The sequence below is a fragment of the Rhea americana genome, unplaced genomic scaffold, assembly GCF_003343005.1.
Source record: "Rhea americana isolate MKP2758 unplaced genomic scaffold, rheAme1 scaffold_4, whole genome shotgun sequence".
Classification (NCBI taxonomy): Eukaryota; Metazoa; Chordata; class Aves; order Rheiformes; family Rheidae; genus Rhea; species Rhea americana.
Window position 1 is genome coordinate 11714059 of NW_028186534.1, and position 16740 is coordinate 11730798.

At 52.4% G+C, this 16740-nt stretch overlaps 1 protein-coding gene across 2 annotated transcripts; it reads left to right on the plus strand.

Moving 5' to 3' along the window:
• The first annotated feature begins 716 nt into the window (after positions 1 to 716).
• Positions 717 to 16410, plus strand: SLC17A9 (solute carrier family 17 member 9). 2 transcript variants are annotated; one of them, XM_085314173.1, is made up of 13 exons: positions 717 to 827; positions 6000 to 6197; positions 7616 to 7755; positions 8337 to 8436; positions 9219 to 9349; positions 10158 to 10254; positions 10432 to 10528; positions 11622 to 11709; positions 11835 to 11869; positions 12435 to 12550; positions 13072 to 13127; positions 13495 to 13524; positions 13632 to 16410. In XM_085314173.1, exons 2-13 carry the CDS (start codon positions 6025 to 6027, stop codon positions 13793 to 13795), a joined length of 1227 nt encoding a protein of 408 aa, XP_085170299.1. In that variant the 5' UTR covers positions 717 to 827; positions 6000 to 6024; the 3' UTR covers positions 13796 to 16410. The 2 variants fall into 2 exon arrangements, with proteins under 2 accessions (XP_085170299.1, XP_085170298.1); XM_085314172.1 differs by lacking the exon at positions 717 to 827 and adding an exon at positions 2254 to 2399.
• The last annotated feature ends 330 nt before the right edge of the window (positions 16411 to 16740 follow it).

Sequence of the window (16740 nt, forward strand, 5' to 3'; positions counted from 1 at the left end):
CATGAAAAACTAGAGCAGATTGTTTTCTCACATAAGATTATTTTCTTAAGTTAGCGTCTGTCTTTTGAATTGATTCCATTTGCCATTTAATCAGCTCAATAAGAGATTTGCTTTCAGAAAATCATGCAGCAGTGAAAGGAACAATTTGTGGTTTTAGACTTATTTATGTGCATGTGGTAGATGCTATGAGCTGGCTGTTAACTTTACAGTCGCAACTTACTTTACACATTTTTTAACCACAGCTATTTTTGGAAGTGAAACTTGCTTCTTACGTGAGAAGCAAATTAGTCAAAGCAGCTCTTCAGTGAAGAGACAATGTTGAGTAGCATAAGGAGGGGAATTGGAGGAGTACAACAAATACAAAAAGCTTGTGTGCTATACTAAATCATACTTGTATGATTTGATTTGGAAATTGAGCAAGCTGATAGCCCATGGGCCAGTATCAATGCTTACATCCCCTAGTAGTGGGGCTGTACCATACCCATATGTGAACTAACATGCCTATGAGCTAATCTATTTTCCCTCTGGTTACTGTATCATGCCCAAGATCTCAGCTCTTGAGTTCTGTTCTGAGCTTATTACATGCTTTAACTTGTGCAGTTACATCAGCATTCATCTCCTCTCCTGCCTAGAATTAACTAATTCCAAGTATATATACTGTTTAAAAAGATAAGCGTGTATACACCCCTAACTCTCCTAATCCCTCATCACAGATTGAACAATGGTTTTGATTTTGGCTGCAGTTCTCCAGGACTTGGCTCCCTCTTCTGGAAATGAGCACAGCAGCAGAGAGAATAAAAACACCCTTCGCCTAGTTCCTTGTCCAGGTAACCGAAGGGAAGCCTACAACTTGATGATGACTGAACCCCATAGTTATGACACGTGGTCTTCTCAGTTCCCTCTTGTACCTAAGCCTATTGGTATTTGCTTCCTCTATCAGTAGGAGGACTGTGCAACCAGACCAGAGGCCTTTTGAGGCAGATCTATTTCCTCCAAGGCAAAGAACAGAACAGAAATGACTTTGCTTTTGTCATCAGCTTTTTGTCTCCTTGTTTTAGAGTCGTCTCTAGGGCATATGAAGAACCTTTTACTATTTCCTGGTCTAAGGTTCAGTTCAATAATGGTTTTACCCCTTCTGATTTAAGTTGCTAGCTGCTCTTCAGGGACTTGTAAAGCATTCCTGTTAGGAGAAGGATGGGTGAATTAGCTAAACATTAGTCTGCTACAGGCGTAATTTTAATGAGCATTTACAGGCTGCTGGTTCTCCTGGAGTAGCAGATGGGAGCTGCCTGCCTTGCACCTGTGCTCCGCACGTTCTGGTGCAGCCCCGGAGCTTTGCTCGCTTTCCCGAGGGCCGTGTATGACCTTGGTGGGCTCTGCTGGAGCTCCTGCTCCATCCTCTGCCGAGGGGCAGTTTCGCAGTGCCTGCATCCAAGCTGCCACCAGCCACGCAGCCGCCTGAGCAGTGTCCTAGCAAAGCTCCTCCTCCTGCTCATTCATATTCCCGAACTGAGTCACAAATCTCCTTGTTTTGGACTGAGATAACCATTATTTTAATTGCTTCTATTAGAGTGATTGTCTCTCCCACATACTTTAAAGGAAGACAACAGCTCTACCCAAGGGAGTTAAATCAGCCTGTAACAACACTTACTCCCATTTAATTTTTCCTTAAACTCTTCACTTTGTAACATCGTATTTGTTTCTAATCCTTGAAAAGAGGAGGCAGCCGAAGCGGCAAGGCTGGCAGGAGCAGGAGGCTGCCCCGCAGCAGCACCGCGCTGCTCGGGTGGAGGCCGGACGGGGCAGAGAGGTGAGGGGAGACCCCCCCCCTTTCCTTTCCTTTCCCTTATTTTTTAAATTTGCTCAATTTTGCCCACGACGTGGGTGTAATTATTTACCGGGGGGAGAAGAGGGGAAAGTTTGTGGGCGCGGGATGGGGGGAAAAAGGAGGCGCGAATTGCGCCCTGCCCCGTGCCGGCTCGCGGTGCCGCGGGTTCGAGTCCCCCCACCCCCGGCCGGCCCTGCCCCGCGCCGGCTCGCGGTGCCGCGGGTTCGAGTCCCCCCACCCCCGGCCGGCCCTGCCCCGCGCCCGCTCGCGGTGCCGCGGGTTCGAGTCCCCCCACCCCCGGCCGGCCCTGCCCGCTCGGCAGCCCGGCGGCGGCGGCGGGACTTCCCGGAACGGCGCGGCGGGAGGCGCTGACACGTGGCCGCGGCGGGGGGAGGGAGCCGGAGCCCGGGCCGGGGCCGGGGCGATGTGAGCCGGCGGGGCCGGAGGGCGCTGCGCGCATGGCCGCGGGCTGCGGCAGGAGCGTGCCCCCGCGCAGCGCCGAGCACGGCCCGCGGGCCGCGCAGCCCCACGGCAGGAGGAGGGATGGCGGCGCCGAGCCGTACTGGTCCAGGTAAGGCTGCGCCCCCGCTGGCTGCCCCCCAGCTCCCCTCCCGGCCCCGTGTGGCAGCAAGGTTTGTGCTGGAAGTTGTGATGGGTTAAGATGAAGCCTGAGCAGCAGCTGCACCGGTGCTCGACGGCGCTCGGGGTCTCCAGGCTGAGGAGTTCTGAGACTCAAAAGCGCCTCTTGAGCGCAGGCTGATGGCTTTCAGCAGTGGGGTTATAACCTTCAAAATCGACCTTTGGCACTGGTGTTGCTTAAAACTGTAAGATCCCCCCCCCAAGAAATTGAAAAAAATTCCTCTCTCTGCCTTCTCTTTTCTAATTTATCCCTAAGTGTTAGTAAAACCGTATGTTGGGGGGGGGGAAGAATTCCCCTCTGGATTTTCATGCGACAAAGTTTCCGTTTAGATTTTGTTTCCTATGAAAAACATTAACACGTTTTGCCAGAACAAAAACCTCGGTTTTCCAAACTTCTTCTAAAAACGCAAACCGTCGATAGCCGCTTTCTGAACCGGACGGGGCCGCTGGTGAAATGCCCGTCGGGGCAGACGTATTTTGAAGCGATTCTGACCACCTTAACCAGCGACTGCGGGCAACTTCAAGAATCTGGCTCACGGGGAGGAGCAGGAGGACAACCCAAACCGCAATCAGCTCGTTATCTCTACTGCCGCACGCGCGCCCAGCTGCCGCCGCATCCGCTGCTGCGAGGAGGGGGAAACCCTTTTCTCGGCAGGTTTATTTTGCCACCTTTGCTCCTGCTGCTTCTCCTCTTGTTCACCCTTTCTCCAGCTGACTTTTCCTTCCTTTCCCGCTGCTCTTCCCCTGTGGTTTATCCTGCCTCGCCCAAACTTTCCTGCAGGTTTCCAGTGGCTCTGATGTTGCCCGGCTGCTCTCGCTCTTCCAAGAGCAGCACTTTGGGGTTGGAAAAAGCCCTCGCGTTTATATCTAACCCGTCTGGCTGTTTGGATAGTGCTTTTATCCCGGTGAGTTTAACATGCCAACCAAGGCCCTGTAGGCCGTGGATACGTGTTTGCATCTCCGGCGGAAAAACGGACGCACCGAGAAGAAAAATCTCTTGCCGAAGGTCGCATGTGAAGTCCTTGGTGCTCTGCAGACCACGGTTTGGACGATGCTTCCAGAAGAGACGTGTGACATGGAGAACCCCCTGCGGAGTCCCGAAGCCCCAAGATGGGGGGTTCCCAGGGCCTTTTCCCGCGCTGGGCGGCGCAGCCCGGCCCCGCGGTCCCCACTGCCTGGCTGAGCTCCTCGCCCGCAGCAGAGGTCACGGCATTTCCCGCGCGCGGAGCCCTGATCTTCGGTCAACACAGCGCGTGCCCTTTAGTTACAATTTTTTTTAATTTTATTTTTTTATTGCACTAGTTTCTCATCCTAGTTTTAACCAGTGCTGGGAGCTTTTTGCATGGAAAGCGCCAGCAAGAAAGTGGTTTTGTTTATGGCTGTTCTGGGCCTCTCCTTATGTCGTGGCATGAAGCACGCGTGCGTTTTGTTAGCAGCTTTTCCCCCACTTTCTCTATCCGGGTTGAGCCGTCATCTCCAGCTCACGTGAGCTGCGGAGATCTGATTGCACCTCTGCTTCTGCCGCGAGCAAGAGCTGCAGAGAGGCAGGGAGCTGAGCGCAGCGCCCGCTGAACGCCGTGTTGTTGCCCTCCGCTGCTCTGCCGAAGGAATTTGTGCCCCGGGGGAGCTGCAGGAAGCCGGCAGCCGTCCCCATAAAAAGCCCCGTGTCCTCTGCCATGCGCCGCTGCCTGGGGCAGAGGGGAAAAAAGCTCCTCTTGGCCCCAAAGCTGCTTTTGACAGCAATGAATTGCAAGCTTTAACTGGTGGGCAGCACAGCAGAATCAACCTGAGCAGGAGGGGGAAAAAAAATCTCACTTTTCACAAACGTGGTAGGTGAAGAAAAACAAAGCGAGGGAAGCAAGGGGGCTGTTGCGCCGGGTGGAAAAAATAACTACCCGGGCATCGCCGCCTGGCGCGCGCCTCGGCCAGCGTGCAGCGGGCCGGCGGAGAGGCGGGCTGCGGCTCCCGCTCCTTCCTGCCCCTTCCGCCGCGGGGAACGAGCGGCGGCGCCGGAGACGGCTGCTGGCCGGGGCCGGCTGTTCCCGGCCGCGCTGCCTTGCGCCGCGCTCTTGCACCCCAGAAACCCCTTTTAGCCACTACTGCGCGATTTGTCCTTATTCTTTCATTCTTGAAGCATTTTTTTTTTAATTTTGCCCCTTTGCATTGGCATCTTCTATAATCTTTGCTGCCGCTGTTTTGCGCTGAGCAGAGCGTTGACTCTTCAGCAGCCTCTGTGCTAGCTGTAATTAGGAAAAAAAACACATTTGCGGAGCTCCTTCCTCTACTGCAAAACCCGACCTTGTCCCGGCCCAGCAGTAACCCTGTCCCCGCTTCCCTGAGGGTGCGGGTGGCCGGTGACCGCTCGTGACGGTCGGATGATTGCAGGCAAAGCAGGACCTGCCGCTGGTTTGGTACCAAACTGATGTGTTATTGCTGCCAACCTTCCTATCGGCGCGAGAGCACCCGTCTCGCCGCCGGGGTTATTGCATCCGTTTGCACGTGCCCACAGTGAAGAAGGCTCCAGCCTTCAAAGCCCCGGCTGAGGAGCTTCCCGATGCTGCTGCCAGCCGTCGGCGCTGAGCTCCTTATTGGCCTCGTCGGAAGTAGCAATAAATTAATTAGCAGCGGGCAGAGCTGCCCGGCGTGTTCGTGTCGCGTTGTTCCTCCGTCCCCCTCTGCGACGGCCCATTCGACACATTCAGAAATGGCCTTGTGCAGGGCCGGATTAACCTACATTTATCATAATTCCAGTACAGAGCAATCAGTGCTTGTTTCAATGTGTTAGGAAGAAAAAAAAAAAAAAAAAACAAAGTGACCTGGGTTGTTTGCCAGGCGAAGGCAGGTAGGTTTAGCAGCGTGGAGAGCGCGGAGGTTATGCCCTGGTACAGCAAATGCTGCCAACATCTCCGGAGCAGAGCGAGCCTGTCTGCAGGGCTTTGTGCTCTGGCTGTAACTATAACCAAAGAAAACATAAAGAAATACAAAGCAATATAAATAGAGGGTGCTGTCATGAAGCCTTTAACTCCGTAGCCCACAGGCAACGCGGGACCGAGCCCGAGGTTGGCGGGCTGCAGGAGGACGAAGGCGTTTGCCTGCGTGGGGGCTGCAGGTTTGCAGAGAAACGAGGGTCCCTGCGCCAGGAGCAGGGGCAAATCGCCTTTCTCCCCTTAGATGCAGTGCGGGGGACCGTTCTCGGTATATAAATACTAAACTTAGTATTCAAATGCCAAAACTAGACCCAATTTTATTAGCATGTTAATATTATCTTAAATTTATCAGGTCAGGCTGGTTTGTGTCGTTTCTCTCTCCGGGCTATTTGGCCACCTTGTCTCGCTGAAGCCTTGCTCTTTCTCGAAGGGTAACAAGCCGTCTCCCTTGGGAAAAACGAATAGGAAGGGCGAGGAACAAACCTTACAGCAAAAGAAAAGAAAGAAAAAAGAGCCGGAGGGACGGGCTTTCCGCCTCGCTCCGCCGTGCAGCCCGCGGACGGCGGCGCGGGGGGCTCCCGGGCTCACCCTCTCGCCCTCGGCAGGCCGGAGACCCGCGCGTGGACGGCGATGCTGCTGCTGGGGACCTGCCTGCTGTACTGCGCCCGCGTGGCCGTGCCCGTCTGCGCCGTCGCCCTGAGCAGCCGCTTCGCCTGGGACAAGAAGCAATCCGGCGTAGTGCTGAGCAGCTTCTTCTGGGGTTACTGCCTGACGCAGGTGATCGGAGGACACATCGGTGACCGGTACTGGAAATTATTTTTATGCTTTCCTCTGCTTGGGCTTTTTCTCTGTAATGCTTTCTGCGGCTGTGGCCGCGCGGTTCAGGTCTTGGCAGCGGTGAAGGGTATCTGCGGGGAGCAGCTCCGCGGGGCTCTCCAGATCGCGCCGAACGTGCTCCAGCTCTTTCCGTCGGGGCCTCCGGCTCCGACTCGCGTGTAGTTTTGACTATCCGACTAAATTCCTGGGTCTGAAAATTGATGTTATGTTTACAACTAGGTATGCACTGAAGGGCTTTGCAGAGGCAAAATCTCCAGGAAATGTAGTGTCTAGGTGATAATCGCTGCTTTAACAGTTCCTGCCTGGGTACCATAGTGGTTGTATTAATGGGCACTTAGACCAGGTGAAAAAAACTACACTGGAAACAGTGGAAAGCACTTTCAGAGCAGTGTAATGTTTCTAATGGAGGTAGTTTTTAGTACTTGTTCACTTATTGCAATAAAGAAAAGAAAGCCCACATCCTAAAATATTAAGCTGACTAAAAAAAAAAAAAAATACGGCGGGTGTAAAGCAGACCTAATTTTAGAAAAGTGATAAATGGTGATGCTCTTGCATACTTCTCAGCCGCTGCTCGCAGGGAGCATTACTTGTCCATTAACAAGCAGTTAAATACCTGTGGTGTCGCACAGATGCTTGGCAGGGTTTATAGCCGAGATCGCTAACCAGAGGAAGAAGGTATTTCCTTTCTGCAAGGCACTCGGTTCGAGCTGCACGGTCTGCTGCCTTTGCTCGCAGCTCAGCACCTGCGGGTGTCGCACCCAGTGTTCTGGTGCAGCCTTTGCACCAGCAGGCCCCCGTCACCGCTCCCAGTTGTGCCTGGGAAGAGCACGTGCCTCCGTTTGATGGGAGCGACTGAAAAACCAGCTGGCTTTAAGGAAGGATCTCAGTAATCATCTGCTTGAGTTGCTCTCCCCAGCCAGCCTGTCCTTAGTGAGGAGCTCCTTGCTAGAAACCTTCTGTGAGAAGCACGTACCTGGAAGGAACGCGTTATCCGTGCAGTGCGTTCCGCTGTTTCTTTATGCTCCTGAATAGTTTGCAAACAAATGCTTTCCCCCCAAAAAAGAAAAAAAAAAGTTAGCAGACAAGCATGGCTGATGCAGAAGAGCAAAGGGAAGAGAAAACAATGTCATTATTCAAGAGAAAGGGAACAGCGGCAGCAGCGTTGAATTCCCCTGCGTCAGAGACTTTCAGCCTTGCTGGAAAGCTGTCTCGCGGCCCCTTCCTGAGCCTCGTCCCCAAAGGGCTACAGAGGAGAGGAACAGCTTGCGCTGAAAAATCACCCTTAAAAACTGGCTAAGCTGGGATGAACGCTCTTGGTTCCTGTCTGGGGGACTTTGCCCTTTTGGCTTTTGCTCATTTTTGACACGCATTTTCTGTCTTGCAGAATAGGGGGTGAAAAAGTCCTCCTCCTCTCTGCATCAGCCTGGGGCTTCCTCACGCTCATCACGCCGCTGCTCGCCCACGCCAGCTCGGCCCCCCTGGGCTTCATGACCTCCTCCAGGTTCCTCATGGGGCTGCTGCAAGGTGAGGCGAGACCGTCCCCAGTGCGGGTATTTCCCTGCCCAGGGGCTTTCTCACGGGGCAGTGAACTCGGATGCGAGTTTGGTTTGCGATGCTCTAACTGTCCTCCTGTGTGTTCGGGCAGTCACCTGGCTCAAAACTGCCTCCACATCTGGCACTTCTGCAGGGGAAAAAAGCACCATTTCTAGGGGAAGTCACTAATAAGTCGTTCCCATGTAGAAATCTGCAAGATGTGGGCTGCTGCAGTAAGAAGCTGCAGCTGCTTGCTTTGGAAATCATAAAGATTCCTGCTTGATTTTCCATTTTTTACAACTCCTTCAAAGCACCTGCAAAGCAAGTGCATTAGCCGTGACAAATTTACTGTAGTAGCAGTGATGCTAGAAACAGAGGGTTGGGGAGAAGGTGCAAATAAACCTTGCATGGCCTCGGATTCATCCATTTCATTTTATATCCCTGCTTTGTGTTCACCGAAAGTCTCATTGCCTTGCCTTGGTGCTTGGCTCCCGCGGGATCTTTTACGTTTGCTTTGCTTTGCTCACGAGCGGACGCCAGCCGACTGACCCGTCTTGCTTGCGTTGCTCCAGGGGTGTATTTCCCTGCCCTGGCCAGCCTCCTTTCCCAGAAGGTGCGGGAGAGCGAGCGCGCCTTCACGTACAGCACGGTGGGCACCGGCTCACAGTTCGGGTAAGTTCTGAAGAGCCTAAGGACGTCATACATGATGAAATGCCGTTAAATAGTTGGAGGCAAAACGTTGAGCCCAAAGTGCGTGTGGATTCCCGGGCCCTTGGGGTTGTTGCTGTCGAGCACGCTCATGCCCACGTTGCTGAAGTTTGTGTTCTCTGAAATGTACCGTTTGCTCTTGACCTGTGTCAAGGATTTTTGCTTTTGAGCCAGACTTTGAAGAGGATTTGCAACATTTAATTTCTAAGGGAAACAGCCTGATGCAGCAGGAAGAACAGGGATCAGCCGGGGACTAGTCACCCGTCCTCTCTGATAAACGGGGATAATATAACTTTCCCATCTCTTTTAATTTCCGTGAGAATTTCCCTTCTAAGTGGAAGGGTTGTTAAAAAGTCCAATAGAAATATTCCTGCATTTAACCACTTGGAATTCCGGTGCCCTCGTGCCCTTTGCAGATGCAGCCGCTCCCTGAGATACTTCCCACGCGTCAGGTGCCCCGCGGTCTTTCCCCGCTGAGCGCGCTTCGGCTCGGGGCTCTGCGCTTTCCTCTCCCCGAGACGCGCGTCGGTGGGAAACGCAGGGCTCCGTCCGCAGCCGGAGACCTCAGCGGGGAGATGCTGAGGACCCGGCCGGAGGTGCTGAGCCGGGAAGTCGGGCTGGTTTTGGGGGGCTGCAGCGGTGCAACGGGCAGGCTGAGGGCTTTCGCAGCTGCGGTTAGCGACCCCGAGAAGCTCCTGCTGCTGACTCACGCAGTCCTGGAAATCGCTCTGTGGTTTCCCTTCCAGCACGCTTGTGATCGGCGGGGCAGGATCTCTCCTCCTGGACTGGTACGGCTGGGAAAGCGTTTTCTACTTCTCTGGCTTGCTCACTTTGCTCTGGGTTTACTGCACGTGCAAGTACCTCCTGAACGAGAAAGGTAATTTCACCCCCGTGCATCCCTCCGGCTGCTGCTCGCTGCCAGCGCCCCTGGGAACGGGTCGGCTGTTTTCTGCAAGCCCCCGAGTTCCCAAGGTGACGCCTGGTGTCACACAATGAATTTTACTCGGGTATCTTTGTATAACATACAGTGTGTCTGACTCGAGGTGCTAAACCCAGAAACAAGCTTTTGAAGTGGGAAATCAGCAATGTAAAAGGTCAAAGTCCCACGATGGATTATATTGCTGTTGAGAGTCTGATCTAACTCCTCAGCCCTCTTAAGCACCAGTGGAAATACCAAGCAGAGCATGATCTTCAAAGTGGATTAAGCTAAAGTAGAACAAGATACTTATTCCAAAGTAAGAGCATCCACACATAGAGCTTTTTAAAACTGGTTAATCTGGAATATCTGCTCCAAATAACTGTCAGGGAATAATTCCACATATGGGCAAACGCTGGCTACAGCGTTATCTGAGTGTGGTGTGTAGGAGCCCAGCTCATAAGGAGCCCGATGTGTGCCTGGTGCTGTACAAAATTCACACCTGGTCCCTGCCCGAGGATATTTCTGTCTAGTCATACCAAGAGATGTAACGAATAGGTGAAGGTGGCTGGATGGGGGAGAGTGTGGACACAGTGAAAGGGTCTTGCTCAATGTAGTAAGGCGTTCACGTAAGCGTCCGGGGTAGGTGTTGCAAAGAAAAAGGGTTAGAAATAGATTAAAGCCGTTTGTGCCGAAGCCTCGCGGCTCCTTCCAGTTGCACGGGGCAGTGCTGATCGTCGCTTGCCCTTGTGTATCTCCTTCCCCGCAGAACTCGTCGTCCCCTTGGGCTGTTTAACGAGAGGCCTCCCCGTGTCCAAGCAGAGCAAGGTTCCCTGGAGGCAGCTGTTTCGAAAGGCGCCGATCTGGTAGGCGGATGCTGCGGCGGCGTTTCCGCCTGGGAAAGCCAGTGGGGCGGGTGGGAAGGCCGCGGGGAAGCTAGAGCACCTGTTTTTTTTTTTGTTGTTGTTGTTTTTTTGTTTTTTTTTCCCCCAGCGGGACCTGTCGCTGTTACTGATCGTTTCCTCCCCGCTGTGTGTTTTCAGGGCCGTCATCATAGCTCAGCTTTCTACAGCCAGCACGTTTTTCACTCTCCTCTCCTGGCTGCCAACTTTCTTTAAGGAAACTTTTCCCGAGTCGAAGGTAAGCCGGCTTTCTGGCCGGCAGCGGAAAGCAAGCGCGGGGACCTGGCGGACCGGTGTCCGCCCCGTCTGCGGAAACCCTCCGAGCGCCTTCGCACGCCCAGAGCCGGGGAGGAGCGGGCACGGGGGCTTCCCTGGGACTTGGGATGTCCGGATCTGGCCCCCGCGGCGGCGTCCTGCACGGCTTGCGCCGGTGCGCGGCCAACGCGCCCACTTAACGCTCGCCCGGACCGGTAGAGCGGGATTTGGGCATCCTCCGTTGCTTCTTTTTTTCCCCAGCCCTCCCGTGGGCACCCTCCCAGCACGGAGGACAGAGTCGTGTTTGGTTTTTAGGCTGCTCTTTGCCGAGGGAAGGACGGTTTTCGAATCGTGTGGAGCTCATCATGTTGTGCCATTGCAAATGACCCCTGACTTGTTCATTCCTGTGCTTACATGTTTTTTTACTGTGCTGATATTGTAGAGCTCAGGGCAGCCTGAAAAAATTATAATTATCTTTAATAACATGTACTTCAAAAAACACTGCAGAGGCTTCCCTCTCCTTGGCACAGACGATGTTCCCATTTTTCAGAAACCTAGTTAATACTCACCTAGTACTTTGGTGTCTCCTCGTTTTCGGACAGTGGCACGATCTTTTCTACAAAGCTCTGTCAGGTTTTTAAATAACTTCCAGAGCTGCTTCCAAATGCCTTTTAATATTACGTTTGTAAGGCGCTTTATGGCATACTTGATATTTATATTAGAATCATGTATTAAACCAGCAAACATATTGTTGTGACAAGATCTGTGCACCTCCGGTAATACGCTTGTGTGGCAGTAATTTACCATCTGTTCGGCATTGTATCGTGGCGCTCTTATGTAAGATGCTCCATATAACGTTCCTGCATCAGATAATCGCTTCCTAGATTTTAACAAAACGCAGCTTGCTGGTGACAGTAATCGCTCGCGTGGTAAAGCCGTGTCACCCGCTGGCCGCCCTCCCTTTCTGCAGGGGAGCCCGCGAGGAGTCCTCCTCTCTCCCTTTTTTATTTCTCACGTTTACAGAGAGCAAACTCAGCTCTGATAGCATGCCTCTCTGCATGTTTGCTCTCTTTTAGGGTTGGGTCTTCAATGTAGTCCCGTGGCTGGTTGCAATTCCAACGAGTTTATTCAGTGGATTTCTGTCTGATCATTTAATCAACCAGGGTAAGAGCTCTTTTGGCTTTTCCTCATTTTTTGTTCTAAATTGCATTTACCCAACGCTCTCCTGGCTGGAGAACAAGGTTAACTGTTGAACTGTCCTTGACTGCAACGCTTCCTTTCTCTTCCAGGATATAAAACCATCACCATTCGTAAGTTCATGCAGGTAAGAGAAATAAAGCCACGCGAATGCAACTCGAGCTGCCTGATGGCCTCGAGGTGCGTGGCAGTCTGCTGGGGAAATGCAGGCTGGGTCTCCTACAGAGTCAGGCTGCTGGTTAGAGACAGAAAGAAAATAGGTTTTAGAGCTTTTCTAATAGATTAGTGATCAAAGTGTGTGGGAAATGAAATCCGCTTTGTGCACAGAGATTTGTGAGTGCTCGGAAGAGGTTTTCTTCAACAAAGACCAGTCATGCACTGTCATGCCAAGTGACTTGTTAGATATTGCAGGAAACAGCAACAGAAAGATGAGCAGGAAGAGAAATGCCAGGGGAAAGTGCAGCGTATCCTCTACAACCTGCAGTAGTGCCTCCGCTTCCCAGTGTAGCATCCAGCTGGACTGGTCTTTGGCACCCAAAAAGGCAATACAAAAGGGGAGAAAAAAGGGCCTGAGGAGCACCTGGTGCATGATACGTTCTTTGTGTTTGAAAGGGAACAGTTTGTTTCCAGAAGGAGCTGCTTTCTTCGTTACAGCAAAGCTGCTGTGACATTTAAATTTCTCGTTCTTCCAGGTCATCGGCTCAGGTGTATCGAGCATTTTTGCTTTGTGCCTGGGTCAGACATCCAGTTTTTGCAAAGCTATCGTGTTTGCCTCAGCCTCTGTTGGACTTCAGACCTTTAACCACAGGTAACGAGAGCGATAAGGATACTAGCTGTGGCACTTAGCTCCCACCCGGCTCATCATGTTGGGGTCCCAGAGCAGGCTCCCTCCGTCATTGTGTCCGGGCAGAAACTGGCACTGGTCTGAGCCTTGTATATTGGTCCCTGCAAGGCTGGTGGAGTTTAGTGACCACCGGGCTGGAGATGGTCCAGCCAGACCTGTGGACCTTGTCTACCTTGGGGAAGGGCTAGACACACTGAGGAGGGCCCATTTGACCGAGCAGGTAGTAGCACATGAAGCATAAGGTGAATTGTGTTTTGATCCTTCCCAAGTACTTTAAATGAGCTGCTTTGAACTGAATTCTTTTCCTTCTGTTGCTCTCCCATGTTGCTTCACTGTCAGCCACTTTCTTTCTTCTCTTCTCTTTACAAGCTATTGGATGTCTGGGATCTTCTGCTGTTGTGTAACAAACTGAACTGTGTGTAAACAATGAAAAAGACAATCACGTTCCATTAAAACAGCCTTTTTTCCTCTCTCTTTCTCAATAGTGGTATTTCAGTAAATGTACAAGATTTGGCCCCCTCGTGTGCTGGCTTGCTGTTTGGTAAGGATCCCTCGAGACCTGTCCTGGAAGAACCTGTGTGTAGGGGAGGGGATGCTGCTGGCTGCACTGAAGCTTTAGCAGGAGCAGCAACATGCACCCGCTGGTCTGCGTTTGCAGCCTCAGCTTCCTTCCCTGCATACACCTGCCACTGCTGGGAGCGAGGAATGGCGTGAACACGCCTTTTCATTAGTGAAATGAGTGCGTGCACAGAGGGGTGGGAAGAGGATAAGCATTTCGGCCTGGCGGCTGTTCCTGCTGTCAGCAAGGTGTTTTACTAGGAACGTAGGTTGGCGTTGGGTGGGAACCCACGTCCTTGGGTTCCTGTGAGCCAAAGCAATAGGGCAATTTCCCTTTCTTTTCTTTCCAGGCATTGGAAATACCGGTGGAGCCCTGCTCGGTAAGGAACTTCCTGCAGCTCCTCCTCTCCTGGGGAGCCCCCTCGCAGCTGGCGGGCAGGATCTGGCCCCAGCCCTTGCATCTCTGTCTCTTCTCTCCCGCGCACAGGTGTCATTTGCGTGTACTCGGCCGGCTATCTGATCGAAACTACTGGCTCTTGGATTTCCGTTTTCAACCTGGTGGCTGCTGTTAACAGCATCGGCCTCTGTGCGTTCCTGATCTTCGGTGAGGCCCAGAGGGTGGACACAGACTCTGCATACATAGACCTGTAGAGATGAGCTCAGCAAGCCGTCGGAGGATGGCAGAGTGTCGTGCCGATGGGTCATTGTCGCACAAGTGCCAAAGAACATATTTTCTTTTTGCAGAAGTTTAACAGGGGGGAAGAAAAAGACCCTATATTTAATGGGTCTGAACGAAACCCACAGGAGAAAAGAAATCTAGCTTTCACTTTTTGCTCAGGGGATGGCTGGTGGCCTAGAGAGCCAACCAGCTCGACATAGCCGGTGAGAATTTGGCCCATGTGGCTGGTTTGCCCCAGTCCATTTCTAGTGGGCAAATATCCACATGGCCAAAATAGCTTATCCTGCTCAATGCTGAGTGGTGCTGCAATCTGCACCCTTGCCGAGGACCACCGACTGCTCCTTGAGGGAGAGCTGCTTTCCCTGCCAGGAGCTGGTTCCTCTGTGCTCTGCTGTCCTGTGAGCACACAGAGGATTGCCAGCTCTTGTGCTGCCAGTCAACACATTTCGTCCGGACTCAATGCAAGGAATAATCCAAAAGAGTGTACCCCTGCCCTAAACGGTCCCTCGTGTGCCTTCCCTTTGCAGTATGTTTGACAGGTACAATCCAGGTGTAGAAGAGGATGGGTTGTGTGATGAATTCAAGGCTTCCCTTCAGGGGATTTCTGGTTGGATGTCTACTGCAGACCCTGGATGTGAGGTTGCGTCTATATTGCCTTCACCATGCTTGAGCCGAGACTGGAGTTTGCAGGCTGAACTGTTGGATCCAGTTGAGTCCATCCTTGCTCACGGGTTGAACCCGAGGGCTCCTTCCTCTTTGCTACCGGCTGCAGAGCAGACCCAAACTAAGGTAGGCAACCTCAAACCTGAGAGCAGAGGACCACGCAGGGGCTGGACTCGCTCACCCAATGGTTAAGTTTGCCATTATATATACCTGGCAGTGTAGAGATAGCCAAGGAATCCGCGGGGAGTTGTTTTGCCGTATGCTGTGAATATATATGAAGAACAGGTCATGCTCTGTACTTTGGATCTCTAATCCCCAGTGCTTTCTACTTTATTGTGTCCTCCCTGTGCCTTCAACAGGGCACAGGAGATGTTCCAAAGAGCCTGCAACAGGCACGTTTTCTTCCTGTATTAAATGTAAAGGTAATTTCTGCCTTGTGGATCTGTAGTACCAGATGTGGATCTGTGCTGTTCCCCGTATCAGAGGGAAATATTTGGCTGTATATGCCTCTGAGCCTGAATGTCTTTAAGTTATTTATAAATATTTTTAAATTTAAAGTACCAAATTCTATAGTCTATTTTATGTACTTGAGGCCTGATTCTGCATGCTTAGTTTGTGTGGGACTCCCAGTGAAACCCACGGCATTTCTGGGAGGGAAGGTTTTGCCAGTCTGCACTTTTTGGTTCTGTGGGCTCTATCTTAGATGTGACATTTCATATTAAAGAAATTCACTACTTTTCCTCCCCGCCTGCCCTTGCTTGCAGCTGGAAAGACCCTCTTTGGTTCTGTAGTGCTTACCTCAGTGCTTCTGCTGGGGCTGGGGCCAGCTTCCCCAAGGCCCCCTGCTCTGGTTTTGGGGTGCAGACGTGTCTGCAGGTCTGTTACGAGTGCAGCCGATGGAAATCGGGGCTGAGTGTTGCAGCTCCGGTGCAGAGGAGAGGCACAGCCAGCACCACGGCTCACCGCTGTGCTCGCCCTGCAGGGAGGCTGCAGACCCACGCTCGCTGTCCACACCAAAACCCTTTCCTCTGCCCCATTTGCCTTTTTTTTTTTTTTTTTTTTTTTTGCCAAATTTCTTTTTGGAGGATATCTTGCAGGTGTTAAGCTTCTAAATACAGAGATTTATAATGAAAATGCAGATTTTTAATTGCAGGGACACTAATGGGTGCCGCTTAACTAAGTTGAGCTGCTTGCAGGGGATATTAGGAGATAAAGGTGCCGCTGCCCGATGCCTTCGCCGGAGAACGTAGCATCTGTGTGACCTGATCTGGGGCCAGGGAGATGGGAAGGAACGTTTTCTCCCTCTTTGCTTTTTGCCCCCCGTGGGCTGGTTGCTCCTGTAGGTGCAGCCCCGTGTCTGGGGTGCCGCACAGCGCAGAGCCAGGGCAGCGAACGCTGCTGGGAAACGTCTTTACGTCAGGGTAAAATGGGTAAGGTGAGAGGGAGGGAGGACACAGCAAATGCAGCCCCGGCTCTGGAGGCGTCTCTTTGCCAGCCTCGTCCAGTCCGTGCAGATTTCTTGCACATCTCCCTTGGCCATTGAGCGTTCCAGCTCCGGCACAGCGAGGATTGCCCAACTGAGAAGGGAGGAAATGCTGGTTCTCTGTTAATTCCTGGTTGCACCATCTCTTGCAAAAGAGTTGAATTCATCAGTTCAGATCGCCCTCGTTGAAGTGAGGCGGGTGGGCAAACTCTGGGCTCTGCGAGCCGCTGGGCAGCTGGGAGTCGCACGGGGACTCTCTGTCTCCGTAAACTTGCTATGAAGTTAAATATTTGAAGGACATTTGAGGCTCCGGTTTTGTTGTGTTCACCCGCTGTCAGCAAACTATTGCAGCCGTTTTGCTCACCTGCGCTTGTGTTAGTCTGAACAGCGTTGCCAAAGCTTGCGGGCCGACAGGTTTTGTTACAGAAGGACCTGCAAAAATAAAGGACGATAATCGCTGGGGCAGCATCTGATTTTCATTTGAGTGCGAATTCACGTGCTGGGCAAGGGCCAGCCAGAGGCGAGCCCCGCTCATTGCCGTGAGCAGCTCGGCAGGGCTGCCGAGGGCCGGGGCGGCAGCGCGCGGGGAGCAGCACGAAATGCGACAGCCGGGCGCAGCTCTTCGCGCTTTTCTTTCTCATTTGTAGAAATTGCAGCGGGAACGCTCCGCCCGAGCGGGAGAACCAGTCTGGTCTGGTGTGCCTCCACAGGCAGGTCCCCTGCCGCTGGCAGAGCCTTAAAAAAAATACATAGCAATAAGAGATACTGCCA

What these genes read in the sequence shown, in the direction of transcription:
- SLC17A9 (XM_085314172.1), top strand. Translation starts at nt 2,287, where the DNA reads ATGGCCGCGGGCTGCGGCAGGAGCGTGCCCCCGCGCAGCGCCGAGCAC. An exon ending in GGAGGACACATCGGTGACCG is followed by an intron (nt 6,198 to 7,615) that starts GTACTGGAAATT and finishes TCTGTCTTGCAG; the next exon opens with AATAGGGGGTGAAAAAGTCC. An exon ending in GTGTGCTGGCTTGCTGTTTG is followed by an intron (nt 13,128 to 13,494) that starts GTAAGGATCCCT and finishes TTTTCTTTCCAG; the next exon opens with GCATTGGAAATACCGGTGGA.